The following is an 18,294-nucleotide window of genomic DNA, read 5'->3' as shown; positions in this document are numbered from 1 at the left end:
ACCTCTGTAACGTCTGTTAGTCCCCATTCTAGTGTACTAATGCAGGTAAGTCTGACAGCCGTGTTTTCAAGAGTGCTTCTAGAAATTATTTTCTTCCATCTTGAGACCTATTTCAGATTTCTGTTTTTCTACAGTGACTTTTATGGTCATACAATCACAGACTATTAGGGGAAATCTCTAGAGCTCTGTATTTTGAGGAGCATAACATCTACCCACCCCATCTTTTTTTCTTTTTTTTTTAAAGAGATTTTCTTTATTTATTTGACCGAGAGAGACACAGCAAGAGAGGGCTCACAAGCAGGGGAGTGGCAAAGTGAGAAGCAGGATTCTTGCTGAGCAGAGAGCTGATGAGGGCCTCTATCCCAGGACCCTGAGATCATGACCTGAACTGAGCAGAAGGCAGAGGCTTAAGGACTGAGCTGCCAGGCGCCCCCAATCCATCTTTCTAAAGCCACTTTTTTTCTCCTCTGGTCTGAGTTCTGGGTCACACAACAAGACCATTAGGAATATTCATCTTTAACATTGTTATAAATTAAAACAATTTAATTTTCTTACGGGCTCGTGAATAGTCTATGAGTATTCAAAGCCAGCATGCCTCTGTTAGGCATCCTGAGTGCTTTCTCCTTATCTCCCAGGGCAGTCCCGAGTGTGGCTGCCCCCTCCCTACGACCCTCCTTTTCCGCTACTCCCTGGGGCAGGCTCAGCACCAGCAGCTGTGGGCACGCTTCTCTTTGCCGTCTCTGCTCTTCTGATCTGTACGTCCTCAACTCATCTTGTGTATGTGTGCGGGATCTCCAGTCCCTTTCTAATTTTCCTACGGGGGTATCTGTCTTATTGATCGGTAGATGTATCCTTAGATATTCTGGGCACAATGCCTTTATTAATCATTTGAGCTACTGATGTTCTGAGGCTATCCAGCTCCTTCTTATTTGATGACTCCAGTCTTTCCCTTTGTGTTTAATACTGTTTTGAGTTCTATGTTAAAAAATCTTCACCTATTGCACATTCGTGAGGATGAGCTTTTATATTATTTTCTGAAAGTCTGTAGGGCCCCAGCTTTATTTACAATCTACATGGAATTTATTTCTCTTATGAGGTGAGTGTAGGATTAATTTTCATATTCTTTCTTTTAGATGAATGTAGAGTTGTCTCAGCACCATTTGTTGAAAGGGTCATCCTTTTTTATAACATTCTGCAGAATTGTCTTTGATACAAATCAAGTCTGTTGGCCTATCCTTGTGATATATATGTATATGTACAATCAACGTGGTACAGATAGAGCATAATTAGTTTAGTTGGTTCTATATTGATAACCATTTAGAGTGTTCTAATTTTTATGCTATGAACAATAATGAACTACATTTTACTTATATTCTGTGTAATTGCACAGTATTTTTATAGTATAACTTATTTCATTCCATAGGGTAAGTAAATAATAATGGTTATCATTATACATAGATATGCATATTAAGTCTGAGAAGCAGTGTTTCAGTACATGATGTGAAACAAAATGAGACTCTCTTTTCTTTCAAATGAGAACATGTTCTGTAATGTCACATGAGTAGCCACGGCCTTTGCAATATTTGCAGAGACTATAAAAATCGGAATTGCGAGTGCATTGGATGTTGCCTACTGATTCTAGAACCTTAATAGCTAAAGAAATATTAACACATTGTTCTCTAAAAAAGCTTATTTTCTAAAAGCATATTCTCTTACCTCCTTAAGCCCACAGTATATCCCTGTAAAGTAATATAGGTAGAATTGTTCTATCTGTTACACTGAGGCTGAGGAAGTGTGTTTGAATCCAGTCACAACACTCCCAAGTTTGGGGAGCTTGCCACAAGGCACGCCGCCTCAGAACTCCGGTAGTATTGGCAAGAAGAAAATCTTGGCCTATCAAAAGCTGTATAATCAATTCCAGTTACCTAAAAGGAGTTCCGGGAAGGTATGAATAATCTAAATTCAAACTTCATCTCTCTTTTTTCACCATGGTCAGTGTGAGCTCCAATGTTAGCTGGTTTAATTTATTTTTTTATAAAATCAATTAAAATTTATTTATATTTAAATATTAAATTTACTATTTATAAAATAAATTTATTTAATTTAATTAAATTTTAACTTAATTTAATTTCCTTTTTTTTTTTCTTTTTTATGCCCTAGTTAGAGGTAGTAGAATTACCCAAAGCAGGAAGCCAAAGTAATAATAGTGATCATAATCATAAAAGACAAACACAGGCAATCCACAACATACATTAACTCTGTATCATTGAAAATTGTTTTCCCATTACATGTAAAATCTCCGTTCCTAGCCCCCGCTCATCCTGGCCCCACTATCCTTCTGTCTTTACCTGGGCATTCTGTTGAGTGCTGGGGGTGTGCGTGCTTCTAGGCCAGACTGTTGAGTTCCGTGAGTGCTTCATCTGCTCAATAGTTTGGCTCAAGTCTCTCCTGGAGGGAGGGAAGGCACAGCTGGGCGGGAGGGAGCTTTTGACATGAATGGGTATATTCATTCAAGACCTGTCTGAGCTCCTCCGAGGCTGCTCTGTGCCTGTTGATCTTCCGCATCTTTTTTTTTTTTTTAAAGATTTTATTTATTTGACAAAGGGGGACCCAGAGAGAGGGAACACAAGCAGGGGGAGTGGGAGAAGGAGAATCAGGCTTCCTGCTGAGCAGGGAGCCGGATGCAGGGCTCCATCCTAGGACACTGAGATCATGACCTGAGCTGAAGGCAGATGCTTCACAACAGAGCCATCCAGGCGCCCCGATCTTCCGTGTCTTGTGAGGCACGTGGGACCCCCAGCATCTTTCCCACTTGATGCCCAGTAACAGTGTCCTGTGTGGGGAGAACCTGGCAGCCTGGATATAATCAATGGCTCCAGCACATCTTTATGTCTCTTTTTCCTTTTGCGTTTCCAGTTGCCACAATCTTCAAACGGAGATTTCCCTTCTCCAGGAGCAGATCTCACATCTGCAGTTCGTAATTCATTCCCAGCATCAGAACCTGCGCGGTGTCATCCAGGAGGTCAGATGAGTCGAGTGTGTTTCTCTGGTAGATGGTGTGTTTACAGGGAGAAGACTGGATATAGGCGGCTTGTCCGGACTTCACGAGCAGTGAGATTTTTCTCCCCACTGACATTTCTTTTTTAATCCTGTGCAACCTGACTCTGTTTTCAATGCCTTCTTCAGTCTGTATGCCAACACCTGTAGTGTTCTCAGTGAAGATATTGGGAAAATTGTATTTAACTGCTCTTTAGCTGTTTCAGTGATTTTTTTTTTTTAAAGTGTTCTGAGCCAGAGAATGTACACTGTTCTTTAGAAGATTTTGGAGATTAGAAAATTCAGCCCTTTCTGAGGAAGCAATGATTTGTTTTTATAACCCTAGTAAGTAAATTTACTTAGTAGGTGTGTGGGACAGCACTGTCGCCTGGCCATGCTTCTCTGGGACATCCTGGCAGGTGAAAGAGAGGAGGTCATGGTGGTGGCAGCCGGCTGACGGTGGGTTGTAAACTCATATGATTTACTTCAAGAAATCTATTGATCTGGTTTGGGCTGTGTCCTTTAGACCTAAAATCAGACCTTCACTCATTTTTTTACTACCGAGTATTTGTTTCCAAAAGGAATCATTTCGAGTAACTCCAGTGCCTTCCTGATACAAATGTAACATTTGGCTAGGACCTCACCAAAAGGCCGGAGAATTGAGTCATGGCTCTTGGGAGCCAGGAAGGACTTAGGGCGCATCCCACGTTCTTGTTTTCCAAAGGAGAAAATGGGGGCTCACAGTAGGTAAATGACAGAGCTGGAAATGGCAGAATCAGTCTTGGAATCCACAGGTTTCCTCTCTTCCCACTCTCTTCTGGTCATTACTTTACCTCCCCAGTTCCATGTTGCTTTTTAGCAGATGCTTTTCTTCCCCAGCAAAGCAGGCTCACCTCATTATGCCGCGGTTGACCAGGACTCTGCGTTGGGGCGCTTCCCCACGCTGGGTGATGGCCTTGCGTGATGGCTCCAGCCTCTGCATCTGCTGTATGAAAGCATTCATTGCGTGCTGGAAACATAGAAGGACAGCCAAAGCTGCTTTCCACAGGAAGCATGCCCTCTGAATTTGGTTTAAACAGGTTTTCCAAAGATTACGACGTCTACTAGGACTGCCTGCGTGCTCTCACCCCCAGAGGCCACTTTGCCCTGCTATTTTCTATCGCCTACTGAATCCACCAATGCTTTGGGATGTAATTTTTTTGTTTGATGGGTGTGAGGGGACCCCAGAAACTTGTGCAGGTTCTGACTTAAGGAACTTCCCTGTTGTCTGACAAGATTTTTCCAATTGTGTTTCCTAATTCTTAGATGGAAGGATTAAAAAATAACTTAAAAGAACAAGATAAGAGAATTGAAGACCTGAAGGAGAAAGTTAAAATCCTTGCGGCCCGGGTAAGGAGGGAATCTCTTGTATGTTTCAGTGCGAATGTGAATGTGTGTGAGTGTGTGTGTGAGTGTGTGTGCGTGTGTGCTCAGTGTACCTGTGAGCCTGTGTATAAATGTGTCTGCTGGTGTACCAGGGTGACGCGGTGTATCTGGAGGTGGGTGGGTGTGTGTCTGTGTGTGATCGTGCCTGAGCATCTATGTATGAGTGCACATGTGTCTATGAGTGTCTTTTGTGAATGTGTGTGCCTGTGCATCTTCCATGCATAAGAAATTATAGATTTGTAGGGGGGTACTCCTAAAAATTATTGAAGTATTAAACATTATTTTATAATATTAAATTATTAATATTAAATAACTTAAAAATTCACCCAAATTTTCCAGAATGCTTGCTCTTTTGGCGGGGGGGGGGGGGCAGGTAAGAACATCTCTCCATGTGGACTTGAATTAGAAGCTGGGTCAAGACCATCTTGGGTGAATTCAGCTCTGGCCAGATAGCGGGGTTTGCTGTCATGTCTTTGTTTCCTTCCCATCCCGACTTGTCCTCTTTCCCCCTCTTTTACCGCTCACCCCCATCATCGCTGGCGCACTTTGCCTCAGGGCTCAACCCCTTTAAGAAGCCTTTTGTAATTTTCTTATTTTTCAATGATTTGAAATGTAACATAACACTTCATAATTTACTGTGATAAGATGGACTTTTCTTCCTGCCCACTCCTTCCCCTCTACACTAGGGAAGCCCTTTACAGGCTTTCAGCTGTAGACTGAGGCTTGGCAGAGCCCCGCACCCACGCCCCCCAGGAAGTGCAGCGAAGCCCGCTGAGGCTGCAGGGTCTGAGGACACCACCGCCCCCTCCCCCTGGGCTCAAGGCTCAGTTCTGGCCCCGTGGCCTCCATCAGAAACTCACCACTGCTCCCCTGGACCTGGTCACCATTCTACTTCATTCTGCAGTATTTTGACTTCCTGCTTGTCTCCCTGCCACGTTGTCCTGTCCTGTGGAATCAGAGATGCTCTGACTGCCCCCAGACACCCTATCATCCTTGGGGGCTTTTCTCGCCGGGGATAGACCACGCCCCCAGCACACGGGGGCTTTTTTCTCTCACCACCATGTTCTCTCAGCTTTCCCCAAACAAAAGGAACAAATCATCAAAACATAAAGAGGTTGTAAATCATTTTACATCTTAAATTTTGTAACCATAGCCATGGTGAGCCATTTCTCCCTTCCCAGAGGACCACCATTGTCTCTGTTCTGGAGGGCGAGCCCTTTGAGCCTCCTTAGATGTTCACCTTCTTTAGCTTACACACAGTTGTTTGAGAAAGACAATGCTTGCAACTCTGTGCAGCAGAGATGGGGGAATGATTGGCTCAAAACTCGTGTCCACTCAAGTGCCCAGTAATGACTGGTCAGTTTACATCGAGGGGCTCAGATGATGGGATTCAGACCACATTAGAGCCTCTTCATCCCCAAAAATGTCCCTATGGGGATTTCTTCACTGCTTTTTTGTACTTCGTGCCTTTTTTTTTTTTTTTTGGTTGCAGATGTTACTTGATAAAATATTTTTTTCTTATATTATTTTTATGTAACTAATATATATTCATTCATTCTGTACCAATTAGGAAATATGGATAAGCACATATAAAAAGAAAATCATGCAAACTTGTTGTCTGTGGCTAATCACTCTGCACAGTTGTGTCCATCTGTATTTCTGTGGGACTCGATTTGCCTGTTACATACCTATGTGTATGTATTAAAGATATAGACTATACTGGCAGGACATTATGCCCATTTCATTGTATTTTTAAGCTTCTCTCATTTTTCACATCATCAATCTTGTTAATTCTGTAAGTACTTACTGAGTGGCTACTGTGACATAGGAGTTTTGGAACTGGCTAAGGTGGAGAAGTGGCTAAGTTTGGGAAAATAATATTGAACAAAAGAGACATGGACCCCGTACTCTGGAACTGACTGTCTAGAGAGGGAGAGAGACACATAAATGAGCATGTAACTAGCAATATTATAGAAGCACTTGGCAGGGAAAGAAGATGATGACAGGTAACACCGGGATCGAGGACTTAGCGTGGTGGTGGGTGGGAAGAAGCTCTCTAAGGAAATGAATTTTAATCTGAGTTTAGTGAACAGTTGGGTGGTAGGGCTTCTCAGAAAGAGCGACAGAGAGCCATTGTGAGTGCTCCTAATCTAGTTGAATGAAATAGCATGGGATGATCATGGAAATGTAGGAAGGCGCTAGATCATAAACCATGCCAAAGAGTTGTGGGTTTTTTCTGTATATAACAATATAACAAGAAGTCTTTGGGTGGCACCCCATACAGTGTTAAAGCCTCTGCTTTCAGCTCGGGTCCTGATCCCGGGGTCCTGGGATCGAGCTCCACATCAGACTCTCTGCTTAGCAGGAAGCCTGCTTCCTCCTCTCTCTGTCTCTGCCTGCCTCTCTGCCTACTTGTGATCTCTGTCTTTCAAATAAATAAATAAATAAAATATTTAAAAAAATAGCCACTGTATTGATATTCAGTAATTTAATGAACTCAATCCTTATTATTGGACATTAGATTGTTTTTCAGTATTGGCTTTTGTAAAAAACACTGAATTCAGTGTATTTATACAAATATCACTGATCATTCCTTAAGATAAATTTTTAGAAGTGGAATTGGTAACTCAAAGTATATCCACTTTTCAGATTTTTGGTAGTGTGTTCTCTGACTCTCAGGGTTCTGCTTAATTAGTCATCTCCCTCAGCAGCCACAGCCCCACCTGCAGCTGCCTCTGCAGTCAACTTTTTGCTCACTTTCAGTCCTTCAGTCCTGATATTTCTGATCTGCTCTTAGTCTTATTTTTTCCCTCTTCATCATTAAGGGATTGACATACATAGAAATCCTTTGTTATTATTTTAATAAAATTGAAGAAGGGAGAGATGACGAACACATGTGCTCAGATTACCTTTCTGGACTGGGAATCTCATTTAAATCTAAGTTTATGTATAAATCAGGAAGTTTGGTGTGAGGTAGGGATCTAACTTCGTAGTTGTCTCACTTTATTGAGAAGTCTGGTCTTTCTTCATGAATTTGAAGTGCCCGTTATCCTAGACTGAGTTTTTATGTTGGAAATCTCTTCTAATGGTGTATCTCCCTATTTGGGCTCCAATGCCCTACTGCTTTAGGGCAGTAGGGCACATTGTCACACATTTTAATTGGAGAGATTGTTATGAATCTCTGAGCTTTCCCTTCATTGTGTTCCGGCCAGATATAATTAAGTGCTAGCTGTCATCACACGACCAAGGTATCATGGTACTGCTGCTTTTAATCCAATTTTATGTCCTTTAGATGTGTCTGTTTATTTATATAATTCCTAAAACAAATGTTACAGTCCTAAATAGGCTGCCAGCTTAACTCAGATTGCCCAGGTGCAATACATTATCCAATTGGTCTTTTGGTTAGTAGTTAGACCGGAACAATGTATTTGCTTTTATTGTGCTCTGTTGCTATATTTCCAAATGTAACAAATAATTGCTGATTAGCCACTCAGTGTTATATGTAAGAAAACAACAGATTTGTTACCTTCATGGGAACTCCTTGGTTGGCTGCAGACTCGGCAGCGATGTGTAAACACCTCTCAATACTGTCTCAGATTCCCTGTACGTAACTTGATTCAAGCGTCTGGTTTTTGTTTTTTGTTTTTTTAAAGATTTTATTTATTTTTTTGACAGAGAGATCACAAGTAAACAGAGAGGCAGGCAGAGAGAGAGAGAGGGAAGCAGACTCCCTACTGAGCAGAGAGCCCGATGCGGGCCTCGATCCCAGGACCCTGAGATCATGACCTGAGCTGAAGGCAGCAGCTTAACCCACTGAGCCACCCAGGCGCCCAAGCGTCTGGTTTATTTTATTATTTTTTTTTTTAATGCTTTCTTTTATAAAAGAGTCTTCAAACAAAGCAGTATCTTATGAATATCTTTATGTTCTCTAAATTTCTTATCTTCAGTAGATAAATCTTTTCCTTCACAGCTAGGAGTTTGACAGTGACCCTTTCAGATTTAAAAAGTTCAAGCCACATTAATTTAATTGATTCATGAAATAGTTTTATGTGTTTAGGGTGGGCCAGGAAATGTTTCAAGTGCTGGACATATAGGTAATGCTCAGAACAGACTCGCTGCTCTCCTCTAGCTTATCCTTTAATCGAAGATACAGACAATAAACACATAAGTAAGTATATAAACAACTTAATTAGGGAGGGACACAGGCTCTGAAAAGTATAGAATGTGACAATGTGCTAGTTATAGAGTAATGGTGGTCAGAAAGGGCATCTCTGAACCTGTGATATTTGACCAGGTACTTGAATGGTTAGAGCCACGGTTAACCTACGTCTGGTCTGGTCCTAGTCGGTGCTTTATTAAGAAGTTTTTTTTTTTTTTTAAAGATTTTATTTATTTATTTGACAGACAGAGATCACAAGCAATCACAAGCAGGCAGAGAGGCAGGCAGAGAGAGAGAGAGAGGAGGAAGCAGGCTCCCCGCCAAGCAGAGAGCCCGATGCGGGGCTCGATCCCAGGACCCTGGGATCATGACCTGAGCCGAAGGCAAAGGCTTTAACCCACTGAGCCACCCAGGCGCCCCAAGAAGTTCTTAAATGATATATGCAGGGATATACTATCTTGCACTGCAGATTTAAGACCATTGCCTATTCTGGAATCTATTAAATCACAGGCTAAATTGATTCCATTTATGGTAAATGGTTACCCAAGATTGAATGACCCATTTAAACACATCACCTATGTTTTTAAACTGCACAGACAGCACCATCCATACCAAAAAACATTCATCTCTTTTTTAGGCTACATGCTTCATTTTATTTAATCCTCAAAAGTACTCTGGGAGAAAGTTATTACTTATTGCATTTTGTAAGTGATTAAATTGAGTTCCAAAGAAGTTAAGAAACTTGTTCAAAATCACTTATTTGAATCTTACTGTCTTGAAAGCACATGCCTCCCCTCCCCGCATGGACAACACAAAATCTATTTATTGGAATGATTAAATAAGTGTGTGTTGGGGGTGATAAGTGTGTATGTGCATGTGCATAAAAACATGAGTGAAATACGTGTGTGTATACGATATGTATTTAGAAATGAAGAGTTGTTAAGTTTGTCTATTTATATTTATTTTTGTAATTTTCATAGTCACTAAATTACAGTGTTTTCCATTTTCCAATTTCTTGAGTCACGGTAACAAATAGTTGTTTTCCTGTGGCTCTTTTAATCCTAGCAGGTTTTTTTCCCTCTCCAGAAGGGAGACATATTCACTCAAATAACAATATCCTTTAAAAGAACAACAGCAAAAACAACTTGAAGGCTTTTAAAACTTCTAAAAAATATCACTGGAACATTTCTGCCTAACTCTACCAAAATTATTTACTTTCTTTTCTATTTTTGCCATATCTTTATCACCTTCATTTTCATCTCTAACTTTCCCTCTCACATCTCATGCATTTCTAACTTCCTCACTAATGACCTGCTGATATGGAAATGCATCTTCAGAAATTCCTCCATTTTCTGAACATTGAAGATTATTTTGTTTTATATATTCACTGTGATCCCTAAAATTAAATTTAACAAGAATGTGTTGACAGAAAGGGTACAAAAATTAGGTTCTTTTGGAAAGCCACATCAAGAAAATATCCTTGAATATAGTCATTATAATGGCAGACATATTCTGGTCAGTGATTTGTAATTTTATAAAGAAATGATGTAATAAAATTCACAGATATGGCTGTTAATTTTTTTAAGATTTTATTTACTTATTTGACGGAGAGAGATCACAAGTAGGCAGAGAGGCAGGCAGAGAGAGAGGGGGAAGCAGACTCCCCGCTAAGCAAACAGCCCAATGTGGGGTTTGATCCCAGGACCCCAAGATCATGACCCCAGCTGAAGGCAGAGGCTTAACCCACTGAGACACTCAGGCCCCCAGATATGGCTGTTCTAATTAAAGGAAATGCTATGAACACCCATGAATCAAAAATAAATACCTAAATCTAGCAGCTGAAATAAATCCATAAATGAACATAAAGACAGTCTAACAGGATACCTCTTATGCTTTTGTATTATTTGATACTCAGCAACTTGAGAAACTAGGAGTTTATTTTGGAAAAACTCTCAATAGCTTTTAAATAATTGTCCAGCCTGGATTATTTTTATTCCTGTATTCATTGTCATCATGATGTTGTGATTCCTATCCCTTCCTAACCTGTAGAGTGCTGTACAGAGAGGAGTTTTTCTCAGCAACGTCCTTGGCCTGTGATACGTGCCTACACTTGTTAGGAGTGCGTATTAGCTTGATCTCCACTGTACAAGGAACATCTTCATCACCAATTTGTGAAATCTGAAGTACTTTTCCTACGTGAGACTTAAGTGCTTAACTCTTGAAACATCTCAGTGAAATGATCATTGTGTGTCAAGATTTTTGCTCCATTTTCGAGTTATTCTGCAGTATAAATGCTGAGGGATAAGAAGGGGCAAAATCCACATCTTGTCTCTGCTCTCCTTACTCTAGTCGCCCTTCATCTAAGAGGCACATTAGAATCACCGGCGGAGTCTTGGAAACTTTTTTTTTTTTTTAAGTTTTATTTATTTCATTTTAGAGAAAAGAGGGTGTTGGGGGGGGGAGGGGCAAGGTGTTAAGCAGATTCTTAGCTGAGCGGAGAGCCAGAAGCAGGGCTCGATCCTACAACCCTGCAATCGTGACCTGAGCTGAAACCAAGAGTCTGATGCTTAACTGACAGCTGCCCAGGGGCCCCATGAGTTTTGAAACCTCTTGAACCCAGTCTATAACCAAGTTAAATAGATTCTCTGGGGTGAAACTCTAACATGAGTAGATTTAAAATCTCCCCATAGAGGGATGCCTGGGTGGCTCAGTCCTTCAAGCGTCTGCCTTCGGCTTGGGTCATGATCCCAGGGTTCTAGGATCAAGTCCCACATCAGGCTCCCTGCTCAGCGGGAAGCCTGCTTCTGCTCCCCCTCTGCGACTCCCCCTGCTTGTGCTCGCTCTCTCTCTCTCTCTGACAAATAAATAGATAAAATCTTAAAAAAACAAAAAAACAAGTTTTGGGCTCCTGGTGGCTCAGTGGGTTAAAGCCTCTGCCTTCGGCTCAGACCATGATCTCAGGGTCCTGGGATTGAGCCCCGCATTCGGGCTCTCTGCTCAGCGGGGAGCCTGCTTCTCTCTCTCTGCCTGCCTCTCTGCTTTCTTGTGATCTTTGTCTGTCAAATAAATAAATAAAATATATTTTTTAAAAGCTTTAAGTCTCCCCACATAATTCCAATATACAACCAACACTGGAAACTAGTACGTTAGTCCAATGGCTCTCAAACTTGAGCAGATGTCAGAACCTTCCGGTGAGCTTCTAAAACCCCATCCCTTGACCTCCTTGGGTTTCTCAGTAGGTCTCGCTGGAGGATCGGTAATTCTAGCCGATTCCCAGGTGATACTGATACTGTCCATACTCCACGCTTGAAGAACTGTTGCGTTAGTCTTTTTTCCTCTTCTTTTCCGCCTAGGCCATTTCACTTTGTCGTCACGGTCCAGGTGAAATCTCCTTATGTGTGAAAATGTGACAAATGATTCTTGTCACACTGATTTCTGTTATACTTTCTATTTAGTAATTAATTACCTAATGCCTGTGGCCTCTCCTGAACTGCCTTTATTTATTTACATTTTTGATGTCCACGTGTTTGTTTTATCACCCCCACTCCACTATGCGTCCTGTGTACTGGAGGGAGAGATGCACGTTTTCTTGTGCTTCTTCCCACTCACTCTGCTCCCGGCTTGGTGCCATAGACGTGGCAGAGATGGAGGGATCGATGGACAGTGGCAGTAGACTAATTGTTGATTAATTTCCTGACAGTTTATTTTTTTTCTGTTTCATTATTGTTATACCTGAAATCCGTCTGGAAATCATTGAATCTCTATTCCTCCTGAGGCTCACCATTTACTTATTTGTAATAGAAGGAGGCTGAGCTAATTCCTCTGGTTACAGAAAAATAACATCTTGCAGGGAAGAGAGCATGGGATTTGGAGTCAGGCCTGCATAAAGCCTGCACATTTCTACAGAATGGGTCATCAGAAACAAGTTAACCTGAACAATTTGAGATTTGCCGCCCTTATTTAATATGCTGAAGAGTAAAAGTTATCAAAGAAAAGTTGTATGGAAAGCACCTGGCAAAGGTCTTGACATTTGCTTGGCACTCATAATTATGAACTCTCCTGCTCCCATCAAAATTCTAACATCTGTTTCCCCAAACCATGCATTTTGGTGTTGACTTACTTCAAATCATCTGGTGGACTTCTAGGAAATACCTTTTCAACTTCAATTATATGACAGTTTAACTCCTTAGTTTCCTACTAGGGATCGGAGCTGGTGTGTTACTGTTCTTTTTGAAGCCGTGGCTCTACCTGTTAGCTTCCCACCCAGCTACCTTCCAGCCCTAGCCCCTGCTACCCTGGTGTATCATTTAAACACCTCTGACCTGCAGTGTGGCCCACTGACATCCCTACCTTGGGCATGACCCTTCGCTGTTTTAAGTCTCATGTTCCTGACCTGTGAAATGAATGTGCTTGGTGTGGCCATGCTATAGGGGAAGCATTGGCTCTGGACTGGGAGGACCCGACTCTGAACCTGAGTTCTGCCATGAACAAGAAGTGGGACACTTAAGCTCTTTGGATCTCAGTTTAGCTATAAAGATGGTACTTGGACTAGAAAATCATCACTAACTGTCTTTAAGTCTTAAAATCTGTGCCATACACTGAGCTGAGAACATACTGATACCTCATTTCAGAACCTATGAAGAAGAGACTACGATTCTATCCTACAGATGAGGAAATTGGGCCCAGAGAGTTGAGGTCACGTAACTACTGAGTGGCTAGGATTTGTGCCTGGGAACTTTAAACTCTTGCCTTCCTCATTATCAGCTATTGAATTGTCTCCTGGAATTATGAGAGTGCTCCCAGATTCAAAATATTTATAGTCATATGAGATTTATTTCCTCCAACAAGCAATACATGATAGACAAGATGTGTATCATTGACCACTAGTATAGAGATCAAGAATCTGAGGCTTTAGGGACACCTGGGTGGCTCAGTTGGTTAAGCAGCTGCCTTTGGCTCGGGTCATGATCCCAGTGTACTGGGATCGAGTCCCACATTGGACTCCTTGCCCCTCAGGGAGCCTGCTTTTCCCTCTGACTCTGCCTGCCACTCTGTCTGCGTGCTTGCTCTTGTTCTCTCTCTCTCTGACAAATAAATAAATAAAATCTTTAAAAAAAAAAAAAAGAATCTGCGGCTTCAGTGGGAGAATGGAGGATAAAAATGCCATGAACTCTATAGTAAAGAACAGATGGTGTTATTTTCATGGAGTTTATAATCAAGAGATTGCCCAAGAATGATAAATGTAATCAATATCGTGGATGTCTTTAACAGAGTATTTTTTTTAAAAGATTTTATTTATTTATTTGACAGAGAGAGATCACAATTAGACAGAGAGGCAGGCAGAGAGAGAAGGGAGGAAGCAGGCTCTCCATTGAGCTGGAAGCCCGATGTGGGGTTCGATCCCAGGACCCTGAGATCATGACCCGAGCCGAAGGCAGAGGCTTTAACCCACCGAGCCACCCAGGCGCCCCTTTAACAAAGTATTTTATGAAGTTTTTTTTTTTTTTTTTGCATCTGTCTATATGAAATAGAACATATTTCAGCTGTTAAATTTCGGAAGCTCACGTAGACTACTCCATTTTAATCTCTTGGAGAATTATGCACTTTTCAAGATGTGTTTGTAATTTCAGAGATCCTAAGGGACTCTCAACTGGCTACATTCTGTGTTCTAATAGGGTGCCCGAAACAACAAGCTTAGTGCCAAGAAGGGACGTCGGTGGTGGGAGGATCAGAAGCATTAAGCATGTGGCTAATGAATGTGCTACCTTTGTGATCTCTGTACATTTTTTTTTTTTTTCCAACTGTAGAATAAAGAACTAAAAACCAAAGTGGCACTTTGGTCTGAAACGCCTAGGACAACTGTATCTAAGTCTGTCTCTACAAGGTAAGGTTTTCCTTCCCCCACTGCCATCTGCCTTCACAGCTTCTGTCGGACGTGCATTCAAGAATGTTGACGTTTATCCCATTGGAGAAATACTCCAATCTATTAATACTTACGTGGTCGTTGGTTTACTGGGTTTCCCAGTTCTTGATAAGAAGACCTGTGTTACTTGTTCATCATTGAACCCTCAAAGCCTAATATAGAAATACTTACTGAAAAAATGAGTGAATAAATTTAGATATCTTTCCTTGCTTTGTGTCATTTAACAAGCCTAGTCTTGGCTCCAACACTTTCTCCAAGCAGCCGCATCATTTCTTTTCTGTCATCCCTGTTTCTCCATTAACTCCTGTGCTCTGTGGCGTCAATGCCCACGTCTGTATCTCAAACCAGGTAGATTATCAATGCTAAGAAGGCAGGAATAGTTCCTTTATTTCCTGCCTTGCTAAGGGCAAATGTCTTCAGTAACTACTTAATAATGACTGAATCAAGCAATGATAATGGCCCAGGACAGCAATCAAAATGATGATTGAAACCATGAAACTTACTTTCTAGTGGTAAAATCACACGTTAAAAAAAAAGAAAAAAGACTTCTGGGCTCCAATGTTATTTCCATAATATTCTATGAAAGTATCATTTAAAAGAAAACATAGTCTGTAATTACATGAGTCATTTAAAAAGTGATTAAAAACTTCCTGTTCTAGCAGCGTTTGAATTTCCCAGTCTAATCCCTCTAGGGCAAAAGCCTATTTTCTGAAACTCTCCTCATAGCAGTGCCTGAGGTAGAAAATCAGGCCTGCTGTGTTTAGCATCCGTCCAGGAAATCAGGTAGATCCATCTCCCTCTTCAGAATTCCCTGCAGCCCTGCTTCACTTTGCTAATGATATATGTAATTAGAGATGAGATGAAGCCATTCTGAATCGAGTCTTCTAGAATTGGGCTCCCAGATGCTAAGTTATCAACTGTTTGGCCACTGGCCCTGCAACTTTCAATAAAGAAAAGAAATTAAGCTCCAGGAGGATTAAAGGAGGAAGTGAAATACCCACGATTCAGAAACAGTGAGAGAAGTAGTCACTTCAGTGCGGGTAGAAAGGGAGAGTCCAGAGTAGAAGGGTAAGCATGACTTTCCAAGGGAAAGGAAGGTGATTTTTTTTTTTTTTTTTGGTTCCCTTACCAGATACCAGTCCCCTTGGGAGTGGTGAGGCATGGTGGCCATTCTCAGAACGGGGTTCTGACCCCGTAGGGAAGGCACCCAGAGTGCAGTAGAGGAGGGAGAAGCTGGTTGTTTCTATACTGTAACTACTCCAGTACGGAATGCAGATACTCTAGCTGGTACAGATGGAAGGTGCTGGAAAGAATGGCTTCTACCGCCAATGCTTTAGCTATAGTAAATTAATTGTCAAAGTTCTTTTAGTTTTAGAGATTTTTTTTTCTTCCTGTGACTTGGTAGATCTTATCTTTTTTAAGATGAAATATATCCAGTCAGCTGCTTTGAGAATGTAAGCGGTAGCATGGTTTGGGAAGTCTAGGTTCGCCCGTAGGCAATGGAATTATAACTCAAGGGAGAGACTGGAGTAGAAAAGTAGCTGTTGAGGGGGGAAAAAAATCATGTACATCTAAAGAGTAATCCAGGCAAATCTCTTTAATCATCTATAAAATGTAGTTCTATATAACTCAGTAAGTACTAAAAAGCAAGGTGTTTCCCTTGAGCATTAGAACATAGAGATATTTCTGGAACACCGAAAGAAGTGTTTCCTGGAGATTCAGGGTCATGTTCTTAGATAACAACAGCAGAACACACATAGAAGCATCCGTGTGTATGTGTGTGTGTGTGTGTGTGTGTGTGTGTGTGTGAACATATATACATACATATATGTTTTAAATACTAGACTCCCGCAGTTTAAGAGAGAAGCTGAGACTGAGAAGCCCACAGAACTAAACATGTCCTGGCAGAAGGGTTGATTTACTTATTGTCTCCAAGTCACAGCCGTGCATGTCTTCACTGTGGGGAATGGCAGATACAGGCTCTAGTTCTCTCCCCCACCCCCTTCCTCACTCTTGTTCTCATACTGGGTAGTAGAGCGGTGGTGGAGATGGTAATGGTGGTGATACAGCACTTACATCACTAAAATTTAAAAGTGCTCAGTTTTGGTAATTGTATGGTCTTTTCTAAAGCGAATTGAAGACTGTCGACTCGGCTACGCCCTATGTGATGTTGATCAAGCTCCGGAAATGAGCTGACTGGCTGAAGATCTGAATGAGAAAGATTGCTACGTGAGTCTTATTTATTCCTTGAAACACAGCGTAAACTTTCATGTTGAAATGGCTCACTGCCAGCATTCAGTGGAATTTACTATACATCAACAGCTTTGCAGGAAGATGACATTCCAGAAAATCAAACAAATGTATATTCAAGGGAAGGAACTCTTTCTTCAAAACTTACTAAATGGGTGAAGACATCAGGGGCTTTTGATGGAAGAGGAATTTTGCTTTAAACTTAAAAAAAGATCTGAATCTTTCTTGCAGATATTTGCTGCAGGGAGTGGTTTAAGGTTGTCAATGATGACTTTCTGATAGTGGTTTTTATGTAAAAAAATGGAAGAGTATATGTGTGTCTGAGTAAATGATACATTTTAAAGTTAGCTTTCGATAATAAAATTTCTCAACATGAATTTATAAATTCATCTCCTGACCCAGTGTTCATGGGAGAGTTACTCTCTACAGCATTATGGACAGGAGAAGGAGTAGGTTCTTTTTAGCGAATTCCCCAACCCACATAACCCTCCAAACCTAGAATCATGGCATCCCACCACACCTTAGAAAGCCATTGTTCTTCAGTTGGGATTGAAAATTGGTTGCTGGAGATAACCTACAAATAAGTACAAAGAAATGGAGCTTGTGACTCTGGCTTCGTGACTAATTTTCTTTTCAAGATTCATTATATTATCTACGCAAATATTTGGAGGGAAGAATAGGAACACAATGCTGTCAGCTCATACCTCCATAAAAATGTGTATGTTCTGGGTTTAGGGGAACAGTGGCTACTGTCTGCAGCCAGGAAGATGCTGAATTCATGAATTGGAATTAAATGTCCAGTGCTTTTGTGAAATGAAAGTGTATTTACATTTTGATACAGACATTCATCACAGGTGAAGTTTGTGATTGCTATGAGGAAAACCAGACTCTGATTTGCAGAAATGCAAAAATGCTGACACTCAGAAGAGAAAACCCTTGAACTAAAGGAATAATGGGCAGCCTTAGCCCCCACTGAAGGGTGAATTACTTATAAGTCTTTTGATCATCCTCTCAGACATAGGACTGTAAACATTTTCTCAGGAAAGATGCTGGAAGCCTTTCAATGTAGAATGTGAAATACCAGTATTATCTATGAAATATTTAAAAATACATACATATGAGATAAAGTAATGTATTTATGGGGCGCCTGGGTGGCTCAATGGGTTAAGCCGCTGCCTTCGGCTCAGGTCATGATCTCAGGGTCCTGGGATCGAGTCCCACATTGGGCTCTCTGCTCAGCAGGGAGCCTGCTTCCTTCTCTCTCTCTCTGCCTGCCTCTCAGTGTACTTGTAATTTCTCTCTGTCAAATAAATAAATAAAATCTTTAAAAAAAAAAAGTAATGTATTTATAAATTCCTCAAAGTACTGTAATCCTTGAAATGTTGCATAACTATATGTGTACATTTCATGCTTCATGTTTTTATTGCTTGCTTGTTTTTCAAGTGTAGTTATTGAATAACATTTATGGCACAGTTCTTATACCAGGAACAATTCTAAGTAC

The 18,294-nt window shown here is 41.1% G+C and overlaps 1 protein-coding gene across 4 annotated transcripts in view; it reads left to right on the top strand.

Moving 5' to 3' along the window:
• The window catches only part of CCDC68 (coiled-coil domain containing 68), a 60,140-nt gene that overhangs the window by 29,982 nt on the left and 11,864 nt on the right, over positions 1-18,294 (top strand). For 3 of the 4 annotated variants that reach the window (XM_013052720.2, XM_045065653.1, XM_004745526.3), the window contains 4 exons: positions 2,917-3,022; positions 4,342-4,425; positions 14,428-14,504; positions 16,674-16,772. In XM_013052720.2, coding sequence (XP_012908174.1) covers positions 2,917-3,022; positions 4,342-4,425; positions 14,428-14,504; positions 16,674-16,734 — 328 coding nt within the window. In that variant the 3' untranslated portion in view covers positions 16,735-16,772. Of the gene's footprint in view, positions 1-2,916; positions 3,023-4,341; positions 4,426-14,427; positions 14,505-16,673; positions 17,963-18,294 lie in introns of those variants that run through there. The other variant, XM_045065652.1, reaches the window with a different exon arrangement.

This window comes from Mustela putorius, unplaced genomic scaffold, assembly GCF_011764305.1.
Source record: "Mustela putorius furo isolate JIRA1106 unplaced genomic scaffold, ASM1176430v1.1 tig00003858_pilon_pilon_pilon, whole genome shotgun sequence".
Taxonomy (NCBI): Eukaryota; Metazoa; Chordata; class Mammalia; order Carnivora; family Mustelidae; genus Mustela; species Mustela putorius.
This window is presented reverse-complemented; position numbering and strand designations above follow the sequence as displayed.